This window comes from Phalaenopsis equestris, unplaced genomic scaffold (genome assembly GCF_001263595.1).
Source record: "Phalaenopsis equestris unplaced genomic scaffold, ASM126359v1 Scaffold235840, whole genome shotgun sequence".
NCBI classification, from domain to species: Eukaryota; Viridiplantae; Streptophyta; class Magnoliopsida; order Asparagales; family Orchidaceae; genus Phalaenopsis; species Phalaenopsis equestris.
The window spans coordinates 246,224-266,808 of record NW_018253697.1 but is presented as its reverse complement, the minus strand read 5'-3'; the positions used below and the strand labels follow the sequence as shown (position 1 = coordinate 266,808).

The 20,585-nt window shown below is 33.9% G+C and overlaps 1 protein-coding gene across 2 annotated transcripts in view; it reads left to right on the top strand.

Moving 5' to 3' along the window:
- Positions 1-2,377: 2,377 nt before the first annotated feature.
- The window catches only part of LOC110039210 (squalene monooxygenase-like), a 79,004-nt gene continuing 60,796 nt past the window's right edge, over positions 2,378-20,585 (top strand). Inside the window, exon 1 of one of the 2 annotated variants that reach the window (XM_020744201.1) lies at positions 2,378-2,686. In XM_020744201.1, coding sequence (XP_020599860.1) covers positions 2,480-2,686 — 207 coding nt within the window. In that variant the 5' untranslated portion in view covers positions 2,378-2,479. Of the gene's footprint in view, positions 2,687-3,235; positions 3,340-20,585 lie in introns of those variants that run through there. The other variant, XM_020744202.1, reaches the window with a different exon arrangement.

Sequence of the window (20,585 nt, the reverse complement as noted above, 5' to 3'; positions counted from 1 at the left end):
ATTTTCATGGCTCAACCAATTCAAATCACCATTTCACAAATCTTAAGACAAGGAGAAAGACAGAGAAAACTACTCAAAACTCATGGGAAAAACACAACAAAACTCGGAATTTATATATAAAAGCAAAGTCATACAAACTACAACAAGTAAATAAACTTATCTCTAATTTCTCCCCAAGCAAACTCCTTGAAGTTCCTCTGAATCTCTTCCTTTTTTGACAACACGCAAAATTCCTCTTTGAAGCGGCAAGGAGAAAGAAATCTCTTACTTTCCCTCCACTCTTACAATCTCTCAAAGAATTCCTCACAATTTAGACTCTCTACACTTTCCCAACAATTAATTCTTGAGCATCCTCGTCCTTATTTTCAGCCAAAGTCTTCTCTTTAAAGATGTGGATGAGTTTTTTCAAGAGTTGCCTAAGCATCCCTCCAAAATTCGTCCCATCCAATGCATTGATGGACATAACCGCCGAGCTCCCCGTTGGCGGCCTCAAGGGCGCCGTCGGTGGGCATTCTAAGTGAATTAAATCTGGAGACTCGGGAAAAGTCCACCGTCGGCGCCGTTGGGCTCGCTGTTGGCGCCCTAGTTCAAATCTTCACATTTTGGTCATTTTCGCTCCAAATTTGCTCCTTTTTTGCATCTTTTTGCTCCAATGACCCTAATTCATCATTCCTGCAACAAAATATCAAAAATACCTTTCCTTAAAGTGCAATATCATAAAAAATAGTGTAAAATATGTATGAAAATCTCAACATATTTTCCTTTGGTCAGTTGTCGACGACCTTGCTGCCACAGCCCAATCTGCAGTGAGTGCAATTTCCTAGGATTTTCTTTTTTTTAGTGGAACTGGTCATAAGGATACTGAATTTGAGATCTATATTTACGTAGGCACACTTCACCCAACTCTCATCAAGAAGATAAGAAGACCTCAGACTCTAGAGAAAGCTACGCTTTTATGTAACATGCTAAGATCTTCACACCCTTACGAGGTAGTTATTAGTTTCACATGCTCTAACCCTGACCCACACACAGTTAGAAGGATTGGCCTCAATCTGAGCGGTATCACCCATCCTACCCTACGACCTATAAGGAGTCGTCCGTCCTACAGCCGCCCGAAGTCGTCCGTCCTACAGCCGCCCGAAGAGGACCTGCAGTGAGCTTAAAAAAGGATCCTACAACGATATATAAAATCCCCATAACAATACCACTAGATCAAACTAGATCAAGCACTATTGACTTCATATTCGGTCAAAATCTTGGCTAATTAATCGAAGTGGGTAGCTCAAATAGATCCTTAGTTCATGGAACAAATAGGGTTGGTAGGCCACACTACATTTATAGATGTGAACCTACCTCGTTATCGTACGTGTGACTCTCACTGCATAATGCTCGCACAAAGACTCCTCAATCCATCATTCTTCCACCTCTTCAATCCACTTGCCTTGCGTTCCCCTGAAAAAAAAACAGACGCGCTACGACTTTCGCCGTTGCTTGTTCTTTTTCTTTCTTTGCTACCCAACATTGCACGCTCTTCTATGCTTGTTGCTGAAAACTACAGGTCTCCAAAAGCCTCCCACAGTGCAGGGTGTGCGCTTATTTTGACTATCATATGTATTGTTTGGCTTTGTCCCTAACCAAGGAGGCATTTTGGCAGGCGCATGCATGTGCCGACTGCAGAGTCTACAAGCCGATGCTGCAAGTGACTCACATCTCTTCTCGTTAGGATATAGATGGGGAATCTCTATAGATCATAATAGTTCGCCAACCTTTCTCACTAGCATATGATACAATTTCACTTCACTTCAAGGCACGAAAATAGAAAAAAGAAAGAGCTTCGCTCGATTGGCCCTCCTACGCTGACACCTACTTTCTCTTCTTTGAAGTCTACAACAAGTGGCAGAGGCAAGATTCAAAACTATGTATAAACCTTCAATAGATTTATAGCCTGCCGCTTTTGACCACTCGACCTTGTAAGCCGTACAAGAGGCGGGGTCGGGGGCCGGAAGGTGGTGCGCTCGTATAAATAAGAGCTCAAGTGTTCAATAATAAATTATTTTAAAAAAGATATTTTGATACTAAGTGTTGAGTATTGTTTTATAACTATAATAAAAAGTTGATTACAAAATAAATTGAAGATAAATGGATGAGTGATAAAATTTGAAAGACATCAATAGAAATGTAATATAACTCAATATTATAAATTTTTTTATCCTTATATGTTTGTTTTATATGAATAGATTATCAAAAATTTAGATTGATTGCATCGATTTTATGTCTGGCCATTTTAAAAATATTCCGATTGTCGCGATGATAGTTTATAAGAAAATTAAATAATGATTTAATTTGTTTTCATTTAAAGTGACAACTAACAAGGACGACACAAGCCTCCCGTTTTATTGTCCCCTCGCCTTTAAGCTCAACGGATAAAGCAGGGAAACCGGTAACGGAAAAAGAAGAGGAGCACGCTTCGTGGGTGAGAATGGTGCTGCTCCACTGTATCTTCGGAGGCGTCATCGCCTTTCTCTTAGGGTTTCTTTTGCTACTTAGGCATCGAATGAATAAGCCGGGTAAAATCGGGATTCATTCGGTGATGATGCCGGCCAAAGCTAGATCGCCATGTTCGGCAGATGTCATCGTTGTGGGAGCCGGCGTAGCTGGATCAGCACTTGCCTACACGCTTGGTAAGGTGAGGTTTCTTTTCGCAAACACTTTGCTTTCTCATTCTGATTTTATTCATCGGAGTATGTTTTTTTGGTTGGCAAAAGTGGAGTTCCGTTGGCCTGTTTTTTTTTTTCTGGAATTTGTTTCGCTATTTCTGTTATTTTCTCTTTTTTAATAAATATTCAGTGGAGTAGTTGACGGAGTTGTCATGCACTTACGCTGAATAAATTTATATTTAATGCGCTCACCAGTCCCGAAAAAAGTACCAATAAACTTCGCATTCCAAGTTGTTAAAAGAGTGGTTGTTGGTTGAATCACTCATGGAATTTGTCTCCTACATGGTATAAAACAAATAAAATAAATAAAAAAGTTCCATAAGCTCAATGATAAGAAAAACATGCAGAGTCCAATCTCGAACTAACACGTAGAAGGCGGAGTCCAATCCCGAGCTGACACGTGGAAGGGTGGACCCACCTACATAAAAAAAAAAATGTAAACCACCATTTTCCTGCCAACTTTTATAAAAACCTTTCGCTCTAGTGGAGTAGCTACTGTTCTATTGGTTATTATTTTATTGAAAGCTAGAGTTTGTTGTTTAGGGTATCTATGGACTTATCATTGAATGATGAAACGCTGGAAGACTTCCATCCATCATTCTCTCTCAACTTCGAAGAACAAGTGAGTCTATAATGTTTTTTAGTTTTATGTTAGGTTAGGGTTAGGTTAGTGTTTGTTTTTTGGTTCAGATAATTTTTATTTAGTATGTTTAGCTTGAAGTTAGTTTCTACTTTAGTTTTACTGCTTAGTTTTGAGTTATTTTTGTTTTACTTTACTCGTATTGGTTTAGTATTATGCCTATGCATGTTTGTTATTTTTTTGGCATTATACTGGTGTTATTATTGAGTAATTATGATTTTATGCATATGTTATTGTGATTTTTGCTTGTGATTTAGTGTTGTTATGTTGTAGTATAGTTGTCTTATACTGTTGTAAATTATGGTGTTAATGTGGTGTTTTTGGGTGGTGTTGAACAGTAATTATTCAACCATTTAACGTGTCATTATGGTGTTATTGTAATGTTATTGTCAGTGCTAACATGATGTTAGTATTTTATTTTTTTGGGTGTTATTTTTCGGGGCGTTGTGTTTGGTGTTATTGTCCTTTTATTGTTTATTTTATTTGATATTATCATAGAGTTATTCTCATGCATGCATTTCATCTAGTTATTTGTGGTGTTATGCTGGTATTATTCGAGTTTGTGCTGGTGCTATTGTATGATAATTGTTGTATAACAGTGTTAACGTGGTGTTTTTGGGTGGTGTTGTAATCTGTTGTTAATGATGGTGTTGATGTTGTGTTCTTGGTTTTGTTATTATTGCGGTGTTGTACAGTGCTTATGTCTTCTCTGATCATGGGTTAATTTTGTTCAAAATTGCAGTCTTGTGAGCCTAGAAATGTTTGCAATAATCCAATTGTAGAGAAGCTTTTTAGCACCACTCTTCACAATGATCAAGAAATACATGAAATTTATTTTTCCTAGGTACATCATGTATTGTTCGAAAGAACCATACTAGCTATTGACCGAACTCAAAAAAACTTAAGGCCAAAGATTTTATTTGCAAAAAAGCTGATCATAAAAAAGAGTCTAACATCATGGATATAATGAAGTTAAAAAAAACAGACACGAGGACTGGCTGTCAAACATGGTTTGTTATGCTGTCAATCTTGAGGACAATTGGACAGTAAAGAAATTCATTGAAAGTCATAATCATCCGTTGGTCCAAAGTGGTGACAAACATCTTTTTCGTTCCAGAAGAAGGATAAGTGAATTAAATGCAGATGTGTTGACATTAATGACAGGATCAGTGATCAGAGTAACAGATGCATATAACTTCATTACTACAAAGGTAGGTGGAGTGAAGAATTGGGAATGCACCAAGAGAGATGTGTTCAACTTCATTCAAAGAGAAAAAAGAGATAGAATTTAATAAGATGTCGTCAATGCTCTAATACAATGATTCATGGAGAGTCAAGCTAAGGATATGTTTGCCAGAGATTTTAAAATTGATGAGTATTGTAGATTAACAAGCTTTTTTTTGAGTGATGGGTTATCCTGACTTGATTATGACTGTTTTGGGGACATAATAATTTTTGATAAAAGTTATAGATTAAATAAGTATAATTTATGTTGTGCTTTTTTTGTGGGGGTTAACCACCACTGACAAAACGTCTTGTTTGAGGTTCGATTTTTGTAGTTGGATTTTTGTACGAGGAGATTATTGTGTCTTTAATGTGGTTATTCAAATTGTTTATTCAAATAATGTGTGACAAGCTTCCAACAATAATTTTCACCGATCAGGATCAAGGGATGACAAGAGCCATTGAAGAATTTCTCCTGCAGACATGACACAGATTATGTCAATGACATATCTACAAGAAATTGTTTTCAAAAGTACATTGTGGAATTTGTACCAAGAGCGACAACGGTCTTCTTTACAAATATATGAGTAAGTGCGATATTGAGGAGAATTTTGAAGAAACGTGGTTCTTAATGATTGAGATGAGAGACCTATACAACATTGTCTGTTTAGATGATATATACAAAATTATGTACAAATGGTCAACAACTTTTAATAAATATATATTTGGAATGAGAATCTTATCGATGCAGATTAGTGAGTCCATAAATAATATCTGTCATGACGCTTCCAAACCAATAAACTCTCTTAAGGATTGTTTTTTGAGACTTGAAAATATAATAAAATCGTGGCGCCAGAACAAGAAGGACGAATATTTCAAATGTGATCAATTTGTCACAATGCCCATGGTTAAAATAAACCTAGTGTTGAGACAAGCTGTCTCATTTTATACGAGGAAGCTTTACTTTATGTTGGAGCTGACGCTATTGAATTGGTTGTGGATTTATTGTTGAATATCCTTAGACAGTGAGTTTGAATATTATGTAATGAGTTTGGATGATAAGGGGACAAGGAAACCCTGAACTGTGAAAGTTGATATAGTCAATTCTGAGGTTAGTTGCAGTTGCAAAAAAATTGAAATGATGGGTCTGTTGTGTTCTCATGCACTATTTGTCTTTAATGTAGCTAAAATAAAAAAGATTTTTGAGAAATATTGCGGTGGTCTATTAATGTTAAAAAGAACATCTATAACAAAATAAAAGTATAGACATATATACTTTTTTTAACTCAAAATATAATTTAAAAAAAAATAAAACTTAGAATTATAAACTAATTTGAAGTTCTTTGATTGGCTGTTGTGAGTTGTATTCACAAGTCTTGTGTTGGAGTTAACGTTGGGTGCTAACTTGATCCCAATTGGTTGTACCCAACTTGTCTCACTGCGGGAGGATGGTACATGACGACTCTTTTTCAATGTGATGCTGCTTGACAAAGAAGAAGATGGATCCTTCCAGAGTGGAAGATCGCCTCAGATTACATGCAAGAGGTGGTAGTGTGCTTTAATTTTCAATCCAGTGATGACACAGGCAACATCGACCACATCAGGAATATGCTTGCATAGATCTTGTGAAGACAATTTGGATCACATAATAAGATTCATGTTCAAACATTCGTCATGAAGTCAGTCTACCCGTGAGCCGACCGTACTAAATACTGACCAACCCACAAAACACCGTGCCACCACGTAGCACTCTCTCAACCGACGTCAACTTTTACAGAAGATCGACATTCAATTGAAGACCATTATATCAGACAAAGATTATTCATCCTATCGAGTGATTATGGGTTGGCCAACTGAATACGAAATGTCCATGCCTGACAATTATAGATATGAAGGAGTGTCGGAAGCATTTACAAATACAAAGCGACGTCGGGGGCAGTTACATATGTAGAACGACGCCAACAACAGCTACAAGGCCAAGATATGTACTGTTTAGTTACGAATATTTAAGTGTGTAAAGGGTTTCAAATTGTAGTAACATTCTTAATAAATAGAGGGACAATCATGTAATTTGTGATACCTTACCGAAGAGTTATAAATAAAAGATTTATTTTCACTAGGAGGGGAACCCAGAAACTTGACAAAAAACTAAGTATTAGTTGTTCTTATTTCTCTTTTCTTCATTCGACCTACTTTATATTCCTTTGGTGTGATCCACAAGGCAACTTACGATCCAACTTTTTAAAAGGTGCAATGAGCATGGAGTCATGCCTTTAACAAGACGATAAGCGCATCAAGTTGAAGGAACACATTAAGGAGAAACATCCAATGTGGAAACCCTGTAGAAATTCTTGTAATAACAAATTCATTAGCTTCATGATCGGATGGTAGGTCAATTGCAAAGCTTGCCCGAGTGGTGCTTGAGCGAAGGGCGTAAGCTCTTCTGCAACTTGATCCATCAACACTCGAACCTCAAGCTCAGCAGGCAACCCAAGACACCGAGCGAGTGAAAGAGTCCTGATGCCAAGACAGTGTCAGATCTGCGCCAAAGAGAGGACCATAGCCAGGAGTGATAGAATTCTCTCTCTAGATTGAGAATGTGTTCACTCAACATGTTATGGAAGTTAAGCTGCTAGAGAGGTTTATGCTTCCCTCTTTGGAATCATACAAGGGTCAGAATGAATTTGCTGACCATATTGCATCCTTTGAGCTAGTAATCTGCATTCTCAAGATGTCCGATGCATTAAATGTTAGTTGTTCTACACAACATTAAAAGATTCCGCTCTCAGGTGGTTCAATGGACTTTCGACATGAATTATCAATTCCTTTGGAGATTTCAGGAAGTTGTTTTTGGCGTAGTTTGCTAGTGCCCAAAAATCACGAAAAGACTCAGATTATTTTTGGTATGTGAAACAGAGACCGAGTGAGAGTCTACGAGCATATGTTACAAGGTTACAGAAGAAGATGCTCGATGTACAAAATCTTGAGCTGGCTATTGCTAAGGCATCCCTGGTGCAAGGACTGAAATGTCCACAATTTTGATATTTTTTGGGTTTACGGAAACCTGAGACGTTCGTTGTATTCCTGGAGTGAGCCAACGATTACATCGCAACTGAGGAGTATATGAACCAACTGATTTCCAAAGGCGAAAAATCAAATTGAAAGTCGGGCAAGAACAACTTGAGGGATGATGGATGGAGAGAGATGGATGACCCACGTCCAAAATGTGAGTGGCCAATCGTCACAAAGGGATAAAGAAGATGAACGAGACGGACGTAGACGCAGCCAATCGAATGATCGGTCTACATGAGACCGAATGACATCTAGATATACATCGCTGTGGGCATCGATGGCTAAACTCGTAAACGTGATAGAAGATAAGGAGTTTTTTCGAAAGAGGACTCCATTGATATGGGGCTTTTTTCGAAAATCTCAACAAATACTATAAGTATCATCGAGACTATGGACATGTCATCCAAGAATGCAGACATCTCCGTATCCTACTGAGTGGCCTATTATACGGATTCTCTGGCTAACAGAAGGAGACACTTGGTATAATAACACTCCAGTCACATAGGGAGAATGTGACAATTAGTTTACTAACATGGAAGATTTCTTGGTAGTTGACGCACCACTAACTTACAATGCAATATTCAGTTGCCCTTTTCTCAACAATTTTCAAGCCATGATGTCAACATATCATATAGCTGCCCTTTGACGTGTTATGTGTGAGCCATAGGGAGTGTGGAGCGCGAGACATTGGACATACAACACCAACTAGAAGGAGGCTTTAAAACTAATGAGGCTACAATCAAAATCCCCACAGGCTTCGAGGATCTTGGTAAGTTTTTTTTTATTTGTGAAACTTTTGATGCAAGTCGCAATTCACAAACATACATTGATCCAAATTCTTCCGGAACACCGTGATGTTTTTGCATGGTCGGTGGCCGAAAGGTCTAGCATCTCCATCAACGTTGCATGTCACAGGCTCAACTCTAGTTTAACTCCTGACCAATAAAACAGAAGCTCTGGTCGACTCTAATGAATCTACCCAAACCAATTTGCGAGGAAGTCAAGAAAATTTTCTAGGCCAGCTATATTCAAGAAGTTCAGCAGCCCTTCTAAGTATCTAATGAGGTGTGAAAGTCTAATAGCACATGGAGAATGTGCGTGGACTTTATGAATCTGAATGCTACTTGCCCAAAGGATGACTATCCACTACCCAAGATTGATGCTATGGTGGAATCTGCTATAGGATACTTGATACACCTAAAATATATAGTGTTTTTAGACATATTTTTATATCTATTTTTGAGATATTGCACTTTAATGGACTTTAATGGAAGATATTGCACTTTAATGGAAGATATTTATGTGTTTTTCTTTCATGTACAAGTAAAAAGATGAAAAATGCTAAAAGGAGTTAAGAAGGATCAACTTTAGAGCAAAAATGTGAAAATGGTGCAAAAGAGTTTTGGCTTCTAAGCGCCAGATATGGCGTTTAAGCGTCGGGCGTCTGTGAAACAGAAAAGGCCGTGCCTAAACGTCGGAGGCCCCGTGCTTAAGCACCAGAGGCAGTTATTTAACGGTTTAATTCATTTTGCCTAATTTGGAAGAGACATTTGATGCACCTATTGGCTAAAAAGGGTGGTTATGACCACTAAAAACAAAAATATGATTAAAGGACTTGTGAAATGAGACATCTTTTGGAAAATACATCAAATTGTGACACATTTTAAAGAGTTACCAAGACACCTTTTGGTGATTTATAAAAGAAGGATGTTGAGATTTTTTGAAGTATGCTTGAAAAGGGAGAGTCTTGAGAAGTTCTTGAAGAAGTTCGGGAAGGAACATTTGGAGAGATTTTCAGGCACTACAAAGTTATTTTATCCTTTTTGTTTTTAGTTTAATTGTGAGAGTTAAGAGTGTTGTAAAAGAGAAGAGATTCAAAAGAACTTCAAGAGTTTGGTGGAGGATTTGAGATAAGTTTTAGTTTTTATTTTTAAATTATTTTTGGTTTTAATCGAAACTTCTTGTTGGTTTGACAATGATTTCTACTTTTAAACTGGAGTGTGGTTTTGTTTTTTTCATGGATTCTGAGTAGTTTTCTTTATCTTTCTTCTTAAAATGATAAGTAATTAAAGTGCTGAATGGAAGTTGTGGAGAGTATCAGTCCTTAATGTTGGAAGAAGTTGTGATGATTTAATTCCATGTATTTCATTTACTTCTTGATTTGACATATCTAGATGTTAAAATTTATTGTGAGAACATGTAAGAATCGGGCTGATATTGTCTCAGTCAACAATTAAAAAGAATCACATGAGATTGTATAAATTGGAATGTAATTCATATGATTTAATGCAAATAAATAAGAAAATAATCTTTGAAGGGTATAGAGTTAGAGGACTTTAAATGACAGGTTAAAGCCCTCAACTTGGTTTATTGTTTTAGGTTCTGATACGAGATGTTAACCCCTAAGTGGAGGGAATCGAGGGAACTCTAGAGTGAGAGCTAGTATCTTCCTTGCCTAGCCGGTCTTCTGAACTATTCAAACTTTAAATTAGCCAATGTTCTTTATAACATCTCTAGTAATGGTAAAGAATAATATTGCTCCTATTTGACACAACACAATTTGCATACTTCCACAACAGAAATCCGATACTTATTACTGATTCATGATAAGGAGAAAAATATTTTCATATTAAGTGTTTTTCTTTTACATAAACTCAAGTTATCTTTAAAAGTTTTTACTGTTTGTCAAAATCTAAAAAATACAAAAAAAATATGAATTTTAATTACGATAAAAATATCTATAGTTTAAGTAATTGTCTTTTTAAAATAGAAAGTTGGTTGATCAGTAGTGCATATTGTAAATTTTTCCTGTGGGTTCGATATTTAGGTCTTAATCAAAAAGTTCTATATTACTTGATAACGATACATATACTTCGTAATATCCCAATGTATATTAAGTTAAGAAGTTAAATTCTTATTTTCTCCAAGATCAAGTTTTTGGTACTGTTGCAAAGTAAGGAAAGAGAAGTGAAAAATATAATCAAATAGATTGTTATACTGTTGCATATAAACAACCATGATTAAGTTTTTGACGCCGTTGCCGGGGATCGAAAATTCAAAAATTGATTGAAAACAAATTTCTATCTTAGAAAGTTTTATTTAAACTTTAAGAGTTATTATAGGAATATATTATTATAGTATTTTTATGTGTGTTTTATTTTATTTTAAGTGTATGCGTAGTTTAGGTTCTGAAGGACTAGTGCCTTACGATTCTGAATTAGAAAGAACTGTTAAAAAGATTAGAAAAAGCAAAAAAGTTAAAAATTTTGAAAAATCTAAAAAAATTACAGAAATCAAACCAAAATGATCAAAATGTTGAAATTCATCATGAGCTTATACCTTTACGAGATTATGCCAACCCTACGGCAGATGAATTTCTTTGTAGTATTCAAAAACCTATTGTAGTGGTTAATTCATTTGAACTTAAACTTATTATTATAATCAGTTTGGGGATCACCAACTGAAGATTCAAATTTACATCTTGTCAATTTTTTAGAATTGTGTGCTACATTTAAATATGATAGTGTATCAGATGATGTCGTAAGACTTATGTGATTTCCTTTCTCACTGAGGGATAAAACTAAGATGTGATTGAATTCGTTAGCACCTAAATCTATCTAGCACCTAATGATTGAATTCGTTAGCACCTAAATCTATCAAAACTTGGGGTGATTTAACACAAAAATTCCTTGCTAAATACTTATCATTATAAAAAATTGCGAATCTATTAGAATTTGGGGTGATTTAACACAAAAATTCCTTGTTAAATATTTATCATTATAAAAAATTGCGAAGCTTAGAAATTATATTACATATTTAATCAGTTTGAAGGAGAATTTATTTATGAAGCATGAGAACGATTTAAAAAACTTTTAAGAAAATTTCCACACCATGCTATACCAGATTGGTTAATAATTCAAACTTTTTATAACGGATTAGCTGGGTCTCTTAGATCTATTTATCGATGCCGCTGCTGGTGGTTCATTGATGTCAAAACCATTTCATGACGCTTATGTTTTAATTAAAAAAATGACAACCAATAATTTTTAATGGCTTTCTGAGAGGGTGAATCCAAAGAAAGTAACCAATATTCATGAATTTAATGCATTTACTATGTTAGCAAATCAAGTTGCTGCAATTTCGAGGAAGTTAGACCAATTTAGAATGAATTTTTCTCAACCTATCTCTATGCTTGAAGAGAATTCATTTGGTCAAATGATAGATTCTCAAACATCATTAGAAACTTTGAATGCCACAAATAACAAGCAAAATAACTCATATTCAAACTATTATAACTCTGGTTGGAAGAACCATTCCAACTTCAATTGAAATAATATTACGGGTAGGAATAATCAGCAATTGTGGAACAATCAAGTAAACCCATTGAGAAATTTGAACAACCAAGGGAAGAATAATTATAGATTTACTTATCCTCCAGGTTTCAACATTAATCCATAATTTAAGAAGAAAAAGTTGTCTATAGAAGAAGTGGTGTTACAAATGGGAAATTAATTACAAAGTTAATGAGCTACAATTAGAAATATTTAGAATCAACTTGGACAAATCGCAAATTCATTAAGTAATAGATCCCAAGAAACACTTCCTAGTAATACTGAATTAAATCCAAAAGACCAGAATAAAGAGCAAGTAAAAGCCGTTCAGCTTAGAAGCGGAAGAGAGTTAAAAGTTGGGTTAAAAAAGAAACTGAAGTAGAGAGAAAAGAAATTGAAGAATTAAAAGAGGACGCTCCAAAATATTCTGAAAGATCTATTTCTCCACTGAAGTTTGATTTGGAAAAATCACCACCTTCATTTCCTCAGAGACTTCGCCAACAGAAGTTGGATAAATAATTTTCAAAATTTTTGAAAATTTTTAAGAAGCTTACAATTAATATTCCATTTGTTGTAGCCTTAGAACAAATGTCAAACTATGTAAAGTTTATGAAGGATATTCTCAACAGGAAAATGAAGTTTGAAGATAATGAGACTGTTGCATTTAGTGAGGATTGCAATGCTATAATTCAGAAAAAACTTCCTTAAAAGCTTAAAGATCCTGGTAGCTTTACAATTCCATATGTGATAGGAGCCATTTTATGGGAAAATTTTATGTGATTTTGGTGTTATTTAGGTGCAAGCATTAATCTTATGCTATTATCAATATTTAAAAGATTGAGATTAGGAGAAATAACCCCTACTACTGTAACTCTGTAGTTAGCAAATCGTTCGATAACGTACCCTAAAGGAGTTATAGAAAATGTTCTACTGAAAGTGGATCAATTTATCTTTCCTGTTGATTTCATTGTGTTGGATATGGAAGAATATAAAGAGATATCTATCATTTTGGGAAGACATTTTCTAGCCACAAGAAGAGCAATGATAGATGTGCAGAAAGGAAAATCATAACGCGCGTCAATGATCAAACTGCTACTTTTAACATTTCAAGATTAATGTAGTATACTGCAAAAGGTAAAAATGATGAATATTATAGAATGAATGTTATAAGATATCTGAGGTTATAAGATATTGTTATAAGATATCTGAGTGAATGCCATTTCAAAATTAATTATCAAGAAAAATTTGAAGTAAAAGATTTGGAACACGAGCAAGAAGAGAAATTAGATTAATGTGAAAATCTTTTTAAGGAAGATTCAAACTATGTTCGCGAAAGTTTTAAAATTTTGGACATGATAGAAAAAAGTTAATCATTTTGTCCATCAATAGAAAAATCTCCAGAATTTGAGTTGAAACTGCTTCCTGATCATTTAAAATATGTCTTTTCAGGTGATTCGTCTACTTTACGAGTTATAATTTCTTCAAAGTTAATGATGGAAGAAGAAAGATTTATGAAAATTTTAAAAAATTTTAAGAAAGTCTTTGGACGAACAATTGCTGATATTAAAGGAATTAGTTCTTCAATTTGTATGTATAGAATTCATATGGAAGAGAATTGCAAACCCAGAGTTGATCCTCAAAAGAGATTGAATCCTGTTATGAAATAAGTAGTAAAGAAAGAAATTTTAAAGTGGTTAAATGCTGAAATTATCTACCCTATTTCAGATAGTGCATGGGTTAGTTCAATTCATTGCGTTCCAAAGAATTGAGGAGTAACTGTGACTATGAATGACCATAATGACTTAATATCTACCAGACAAGTTACAAGGTGACGAATCCGTATTGATTATAGAAAATTAAATTTTGTCACTAGGAAATATTATTTTCCACTACCTTTTCTCGATCAAATGCTGGATAAACTAGCTGGGCATTAATACTTTTATTTTCTGGATGGATATACCGATTATCATCAAATACAAATAACTCCTAAAGATCAAGAGAAAATAATTTTTATCAGTCATTATGATACATTTGCTTTTAGAAAAATCCACATATCAAAGATATATGATGACAATTTTTTGTGATTTAATTGAAAAAGAGATTAAAGTCTTTATGGATGATTTTTGAAGTCTTTATAATATCTTTAGTTTTGAAGTCTGTATTTTTGAAGTCTTTATAATATCTTTATGTAGATATATAACATTTAATAAATGTTATAAACTTGAGTCAAATGAAATACCAAACACTGAAAAATCATCCATAAAGACTTCAATCCCTTTTTCAATTAAATCATAAAAAAATGTCATCATACATCTTTGAAATGTGGATTTTTCTAAAAGCAAATGTACCATAATGACTGATAAAAGTTGTTTTCTCTTAATCTTTAGGAGTTATTTGTATTTGGTGATAACCGGTATATCCATCCAGAAAATAAAAGTATTAATGCCCAGCTAGTTTATCCAGCATTTGATCGAGAAAAGGTAGTGGAAAATGATCTTTCCTAGTGCAAAATTTAATTTTCTATAATCAATACATATTCGTCACCTTGTGACAAAGCGCTTAATTGAACGTCGTCAGCCCGACGTAACCAGTGTTTATTCTGGTTAACCCAACATCATTCCATCGTTAAATTTAAGTTGATCCCCTACAAAATAACGTTTCAGTTTATGAGCATTCACTTTAAATATTTTCTCAGTTTTAGGATCTTTAATATCCACAGCTCTATAAGGAACTTTTATCATAACAAATGGGCCTATCCACCTGGACTTAAGTTTGCCTGAAAATAATTTTAACTTTGCATTATATAGCAAAACTTGTTGGCTTAGCTGAAAATTTTTAGTAAGAATCCTTTGATCATGCCACATTTTCATCTTTTCTTTGTAAATCTTAGCATTTTTTTTGTAAATCTTAGCACTCTCATAAGACTCATTCTTTCTCTTCAAACTCATTTAATTATAATAATCTTTTTTCACCAGCATTTTTTAAATTATAATTGAACAATTTAATCGCCCAATATGATTTATGTTCAAGTTCAACTGGTAAGTGACAAGTTTTCCCAAATACTAGCGTATATAGAGACATTCCTATAGGAGTTTTGTATGCAGTCCTATAAACCCACAAAACATAGTCAAGTTTGACTGACCAATTTGTTTTTCTTGGATTCACAGATTTTTTCATAATTCTTTTAATTTTTCGATTAGATAATTCAACCAAATCACTTGTCTGAGGATGATAAGCAGTAATAATTATATGATTTATATGATATTTCTTGTATAATTTCTCCATTATGACATTTCTGAAATGACTTCCCTCATCAATTATTATAACTCTCGGCATCCCAAATCTAAAAAAATTGTTCATTTTCAAAAATTTTGCAACATTTTGAGCATCATATCAATTTGGAACACTTTGAGCATCACATTGAGGTAAAGCAACAGTTTCTATCCATTTGGATACATAGTTCACTGTTAACAGTATATATAAATTTTTTGAAGATGGTATAAATGGTCCCATGAAATCTAATCCTAAAACATCAAATATTTCAACTTTTAGCATAAAATTGAGGGGCATCTCTTTCTTCTAGAAATATTGCCTACCGTTGACATCTATCACAAATTTTAATATAAGGATTAACATCTCTAAAGATAGTAGGTCAATAGAATCCATATTGTAAAATTTTGTATGTTATTTTATCAACATCAAAATGTCCCCCAAAATCAGAATTATGATATTTTTGGATAATTTCATAAATTTCTTCTAAAGGTACACATCTTCGAATAAGCAGATCCTTTCATTATTTATATAAAAACGGGTCATCCCAAAAATAAGCCTTAGCTTCAGATAAAAATTTCCTCTTTTGTTGGTATGTCATGTATGTCATCTGTTGGTATGTCATTTCATAGGATATAATATCACTAACAAGAAAGTTCATAATGTCGGCATACCACGGAACACGAACGACACTCATTAATATTGAACAATTTTTTATCTGAAAAATGTTCATTAATTTTCTTTTTCAAAACAGAGAAGTTTTTCTAACTCAAGTCTGTACAAATAATCAGCAATTTGATTTTCAGTTATCTTCCTATCTACTATTTTAAAGTCAAATTCTTGCAAAAGAAGAATTCATCTTATAAGTCTTGGTTTAACTTTTTTTTTTCATTAAGTACTTAATAGCATAATGATCTGTATGCACAACGCAATGAATTCCAATTAAATATAATCTAAATTTATCAAAAGCATATATTATTGCTATTAACTCTTTTGCAATTGTTTTATAATCAGTTTTATAATTACTTTGAAAGTTTTATCATATTTTTATTATAAAACAGCTCGAATAGCATAATCACTAGCATCACACATCAATTCAAAAGGTTTTCCCCAATCTGGTGAAACTATAATTGGTGCAGTGACTATTTTTTTTTTAATAACTCAAAAGCTTTTACGCACTCTTCATCAAAATTGAAAATTGCATCTTTCTCCAGTAAATGGCATAAAAGCTTAACAATTTTTAAAAAAGTCTTTAATATATCATCTGTAGAATCCAATATGTCCTAAAAAACTATTAATTTCACTTATATTTGTTGGATAAGGTAAATTAGCGATCACTTGAATTTTAGTAGGATCTACTAGTTAGCGATCACTTGAATTTTAGTAGGATCTACTTCCATATCATTTTCTGATATTTTATGTCCTAATACAATTCCTCCTGCTACTATAAATTGATATTTTCCCTAAATATAGACTAAATATATGGACCTCCCACAAAGCGCTTAAGAACATTTAATAAATGTTATAAACATGAGTCAAATGAAGTACCAAACACTGAAAAATCATCTATAATGACTTCAATCCCTTTTTCAATTAAATAAAAAAAAATGTCATCATACATCTTTGAAATGTGGATTTGGCATTACATAACCCAAAGGACATTTAAAAGCAAATGTACCATAATTACCATAATGACTGATAAAAGTTGTTTTCTCTTGATCTTTAGGAGTTATTTGTATTTTGTGATAACCAGTATATCCATCCAGAAAATAAAAGTATATGCCTAGCTAGTTTATCCAGCATTTGATCGTGAAAAGGTAATGAAAAATGATCTTTCCTAGTGACAAAATTTAATTTTCTATAATCAATACATATTCGTCAACTTGTGACTTGTCTGGTAGATATTAATTCATTATGTTATAAACATGAGTCAAATTAAGCGCTTTGTGGGAGGTAACTCATAGCTATCAATATGTTTTTGCTTTGAATGTTGTTTGTGTGATTAAAAAAAATTAGGGTAGTATTTTTGAAGTTATTATGTGTTAGTATTGATTATAAGACTTTATTTAGTGATCTAGACATGCTAAAATAAAAATTTGGATCTTAAGTTGACTGGTACAAAATTGAGCACTGGCGCTTAAGCGCCAATATTCAGTGCTTAAGCGCGGGACTTAAGCGCGGGGCTTAAGCGCGGGAGTTAAAAACCATGTGTGAAATTAAAGTTCTAGAAGGTTTAACCGTCCATTGGTTGACTAAAACGTGCCAAGACAGTTTTAGGACGTACGTAGAAGTTATTAGAAGGATTTAGGCCTATAAATAGAAGGGTTTTGTGATGGAACCTCACCCTAGATCATTTTTAGCCCTAAAGTCAAAGAGAAAGTGAAATTTAGAAAAAATGTCTTCATGGGAGATAAATTTGAAGAAAAAGGAAGAGGCCATGAGAAAGAAATTCATTAGTTAAAGTGCACAAGAGATGTATAACGGTTTCTTAACCATTAGTATTGAAGGAATAGCAAAAAAGATTAACAAAATTGAGGCTAGCGTGACTTTACTTGAGACAAAGGTAAATGAAGTTAATGCCCATCTAGAGCATATTCGATGACAATTGAAAATGCAATTTAGTCACACTAGTTATATAGAAGAAGCGGATAAGACGATATCTCTTAAGCAGAAATGGATTGAAGAAGATTGTATCAGAGCTCGTCACCACCGTTAGTTTTATCAACTCTATATTCCGAATGCCCAAGAAGAGATTAATGAAAGTCTGGAATTTGTCCCAACAAATGAAGAATGAAATTAAGTTCAGTGTTAGAGTTTGTTTGTTAGGAGTCGTCGTTTTTATGTATGAGTGCTAAATATTATGTTTGGAGTTTATGTTTGTTATGTGTTTAATTATGAATGTTTGTTAAGTGTCTGTATTTAGGAAAATTTTGTCATCCGAGACCATTTGAATTGAGAATTAAGTGTTACATGTACTTGTACTAGTTCTTAAATGAATATAAATGTTTGTTTGTGTGAAAATTTTGTGTTATTTTAGCCTCGAATCAAATTAGTTATATTAAAGAATTTTGAGAAAGAAAAGAGTTAAGGGAGAGGAAAATAGTCATTTAAGTGTTATAAAACTATTTAGGCGTGATATACTTAGACTAATAGTGCATTATAGTTAAGTTCAAAAATATCAAAAATAGTGCACTGATGCCTAAACACTACATTCTCGCGTTTATGCAGAATGTAACTCGAGAGGCAAGCGCCTAAGCGCCACTTATCCGCGCTTAAGCGCCAGTTTACGAAAATCGATTCGCGAACAGTTAAGGGTGAAAAATAACCCCGAAAATTGCCATTTTTACTCTCGCCGTCACCTTCTTCCTCTCGAGTTCGCGATTTTGAAGTCTAGGGAAAGCCTTTTCTTGAAGATTTCTTGGTGGATTTGAGTAAAATTTGTTAGATTTGGATTTCTTAAGGTAAGAGCTTCACTTCTATGTAAAAATTTTGGATTTTCACCATATATTTTGAGTACATTTGGAGAAACCCGAAAATCATTATTCATGGTAAAAAATGAGGAAAAATCTATAGAAATTGCATAGAAAGCGTAGTTTATGTTTATAGGAGTTAAGTTTAGTAGATTAGACCTGATTTTTTAAGTTAATGTGGAATTTTGTGAAAATTGTAGAATGACCCCAAGAATAAAGAGTAAAAGAAAGACCCACTTTGATTCGAGCAAGTTTGTGAGTTCGAAAGCTAAGGATAGGTATAGTGACGCTTTACAGTCACGAAAGTTAATTTCTAAGCATTGTTTCAAAAATCCAGGTGGATCCGTAGAAGATTTGATCGTTCGCCGACAATGGAAACGATTCTGTTGTTTTTCTGCCGTGGCTTTTATTTCTGTAGTTCGGGAGTTCTATGCAAACCTCCCTGAGGCAGAAGAGGGTCGAGTCATGGTTAGAGGAAAATTGGTACATTTTTCATCGAAGGTAATCAATATGTTCTACCATTTACCACATGATACTTTATGTTTTTATGCGAACTATAGTCTTACTGAGACAGAACTGGACGAGATTATTTCATATTTGACTGTTGGAAGAAGAATTTGAAAAATTACATATGAGAGGAGAGTTAACTTTTCCACTTTCAAGTTAAGTGCACCATCGAAGGCGTGACACTACTTTATTTCAGCTTGTCTGTTATCGACAAATCATCTCAGTGAAGTTACAAGGGAAAGCAACGTTGAATAATTGTATTCAGGAAGACAAACTCATCAATATTGGAGCTTTGATCTGTTAGACTATCATCAGTTCTGCCACTGCCACTACTACTGCAGGTTTGGGATTTGCTTCCTTGATCTTTTCTTTATGTGAGCAGGCTGGAGTGAGATATGATAGCTGAGAAGAAGTATTATTGCCTCTAAAGCCAACTACAAGAGTAAATATGAAGTCATATTCGAAGCATTCTATTTTTGGCTGGAGAGGAGGATTTTCATGAAATTATGGAATGTCGACGTTTGCTGCATCTACCTCTGCTGCTTCTACATCTAAACCATGTACCTCGCAAGCTTCTACTTCTAGAGGTGAGTCTACTGAAACTCAAAATCAATTTTTGCAGAGGATGATGATGATGGACATTATCAATTATACTGCAGATAAGGTAAGAAATTTAGAAAACTTTGCAGATCATATTTATGGGTACAATAGAAGGAAAAGTGATTATGAGGAAATATTTCATTCATCTTTGGAAAACCTCATTAGGAGTAACCAAGGAGTGAAATTTCCTTCATATCCCAGATACCCTGATTATGAGCCTGCAAATGTCTGGCATAGCAGTGATTCTGATGATGATGAGGACTGATTTATTTTTATGTTTGTAATATGTGATGGACTACGTGGTTAGGACTTGATACATTTGCATTTGTGTATTTGTTTGGACTTTGTGATGTGTTGAACTTTTGTTTAATTGATATTGTGATACTTGTGTTTAGTTAATATTTTATTTTAAATTCTAGGGTAATAATTGTTGCTGCATGTTGATTATTGTGTTTTTGTTAGTTAGGATTGAAATTATTTCTTTGTTTTGTGAAAAGTTGGAAATCTTGCTAACTTTAGTTTTAAACTTTAATTTCAGAAAACTGCTGCCTTGTATTTTTCTTTTATCTTGTTAGTGTGTTTGTTGTTATGTTGAGATTGTAAAATCAAAGTTAGTGTGTTGTCGGCACAAAAAAAGAAAGAAAGAGATTGTTTGGGGGGTCGCCCGTAAGAAGCTGTCGGCAGCCGGAATCGAAATCCCGTCGCCCGCTTCGGAAGGACCTTTTAATTTATGTATATATATATATATATATAT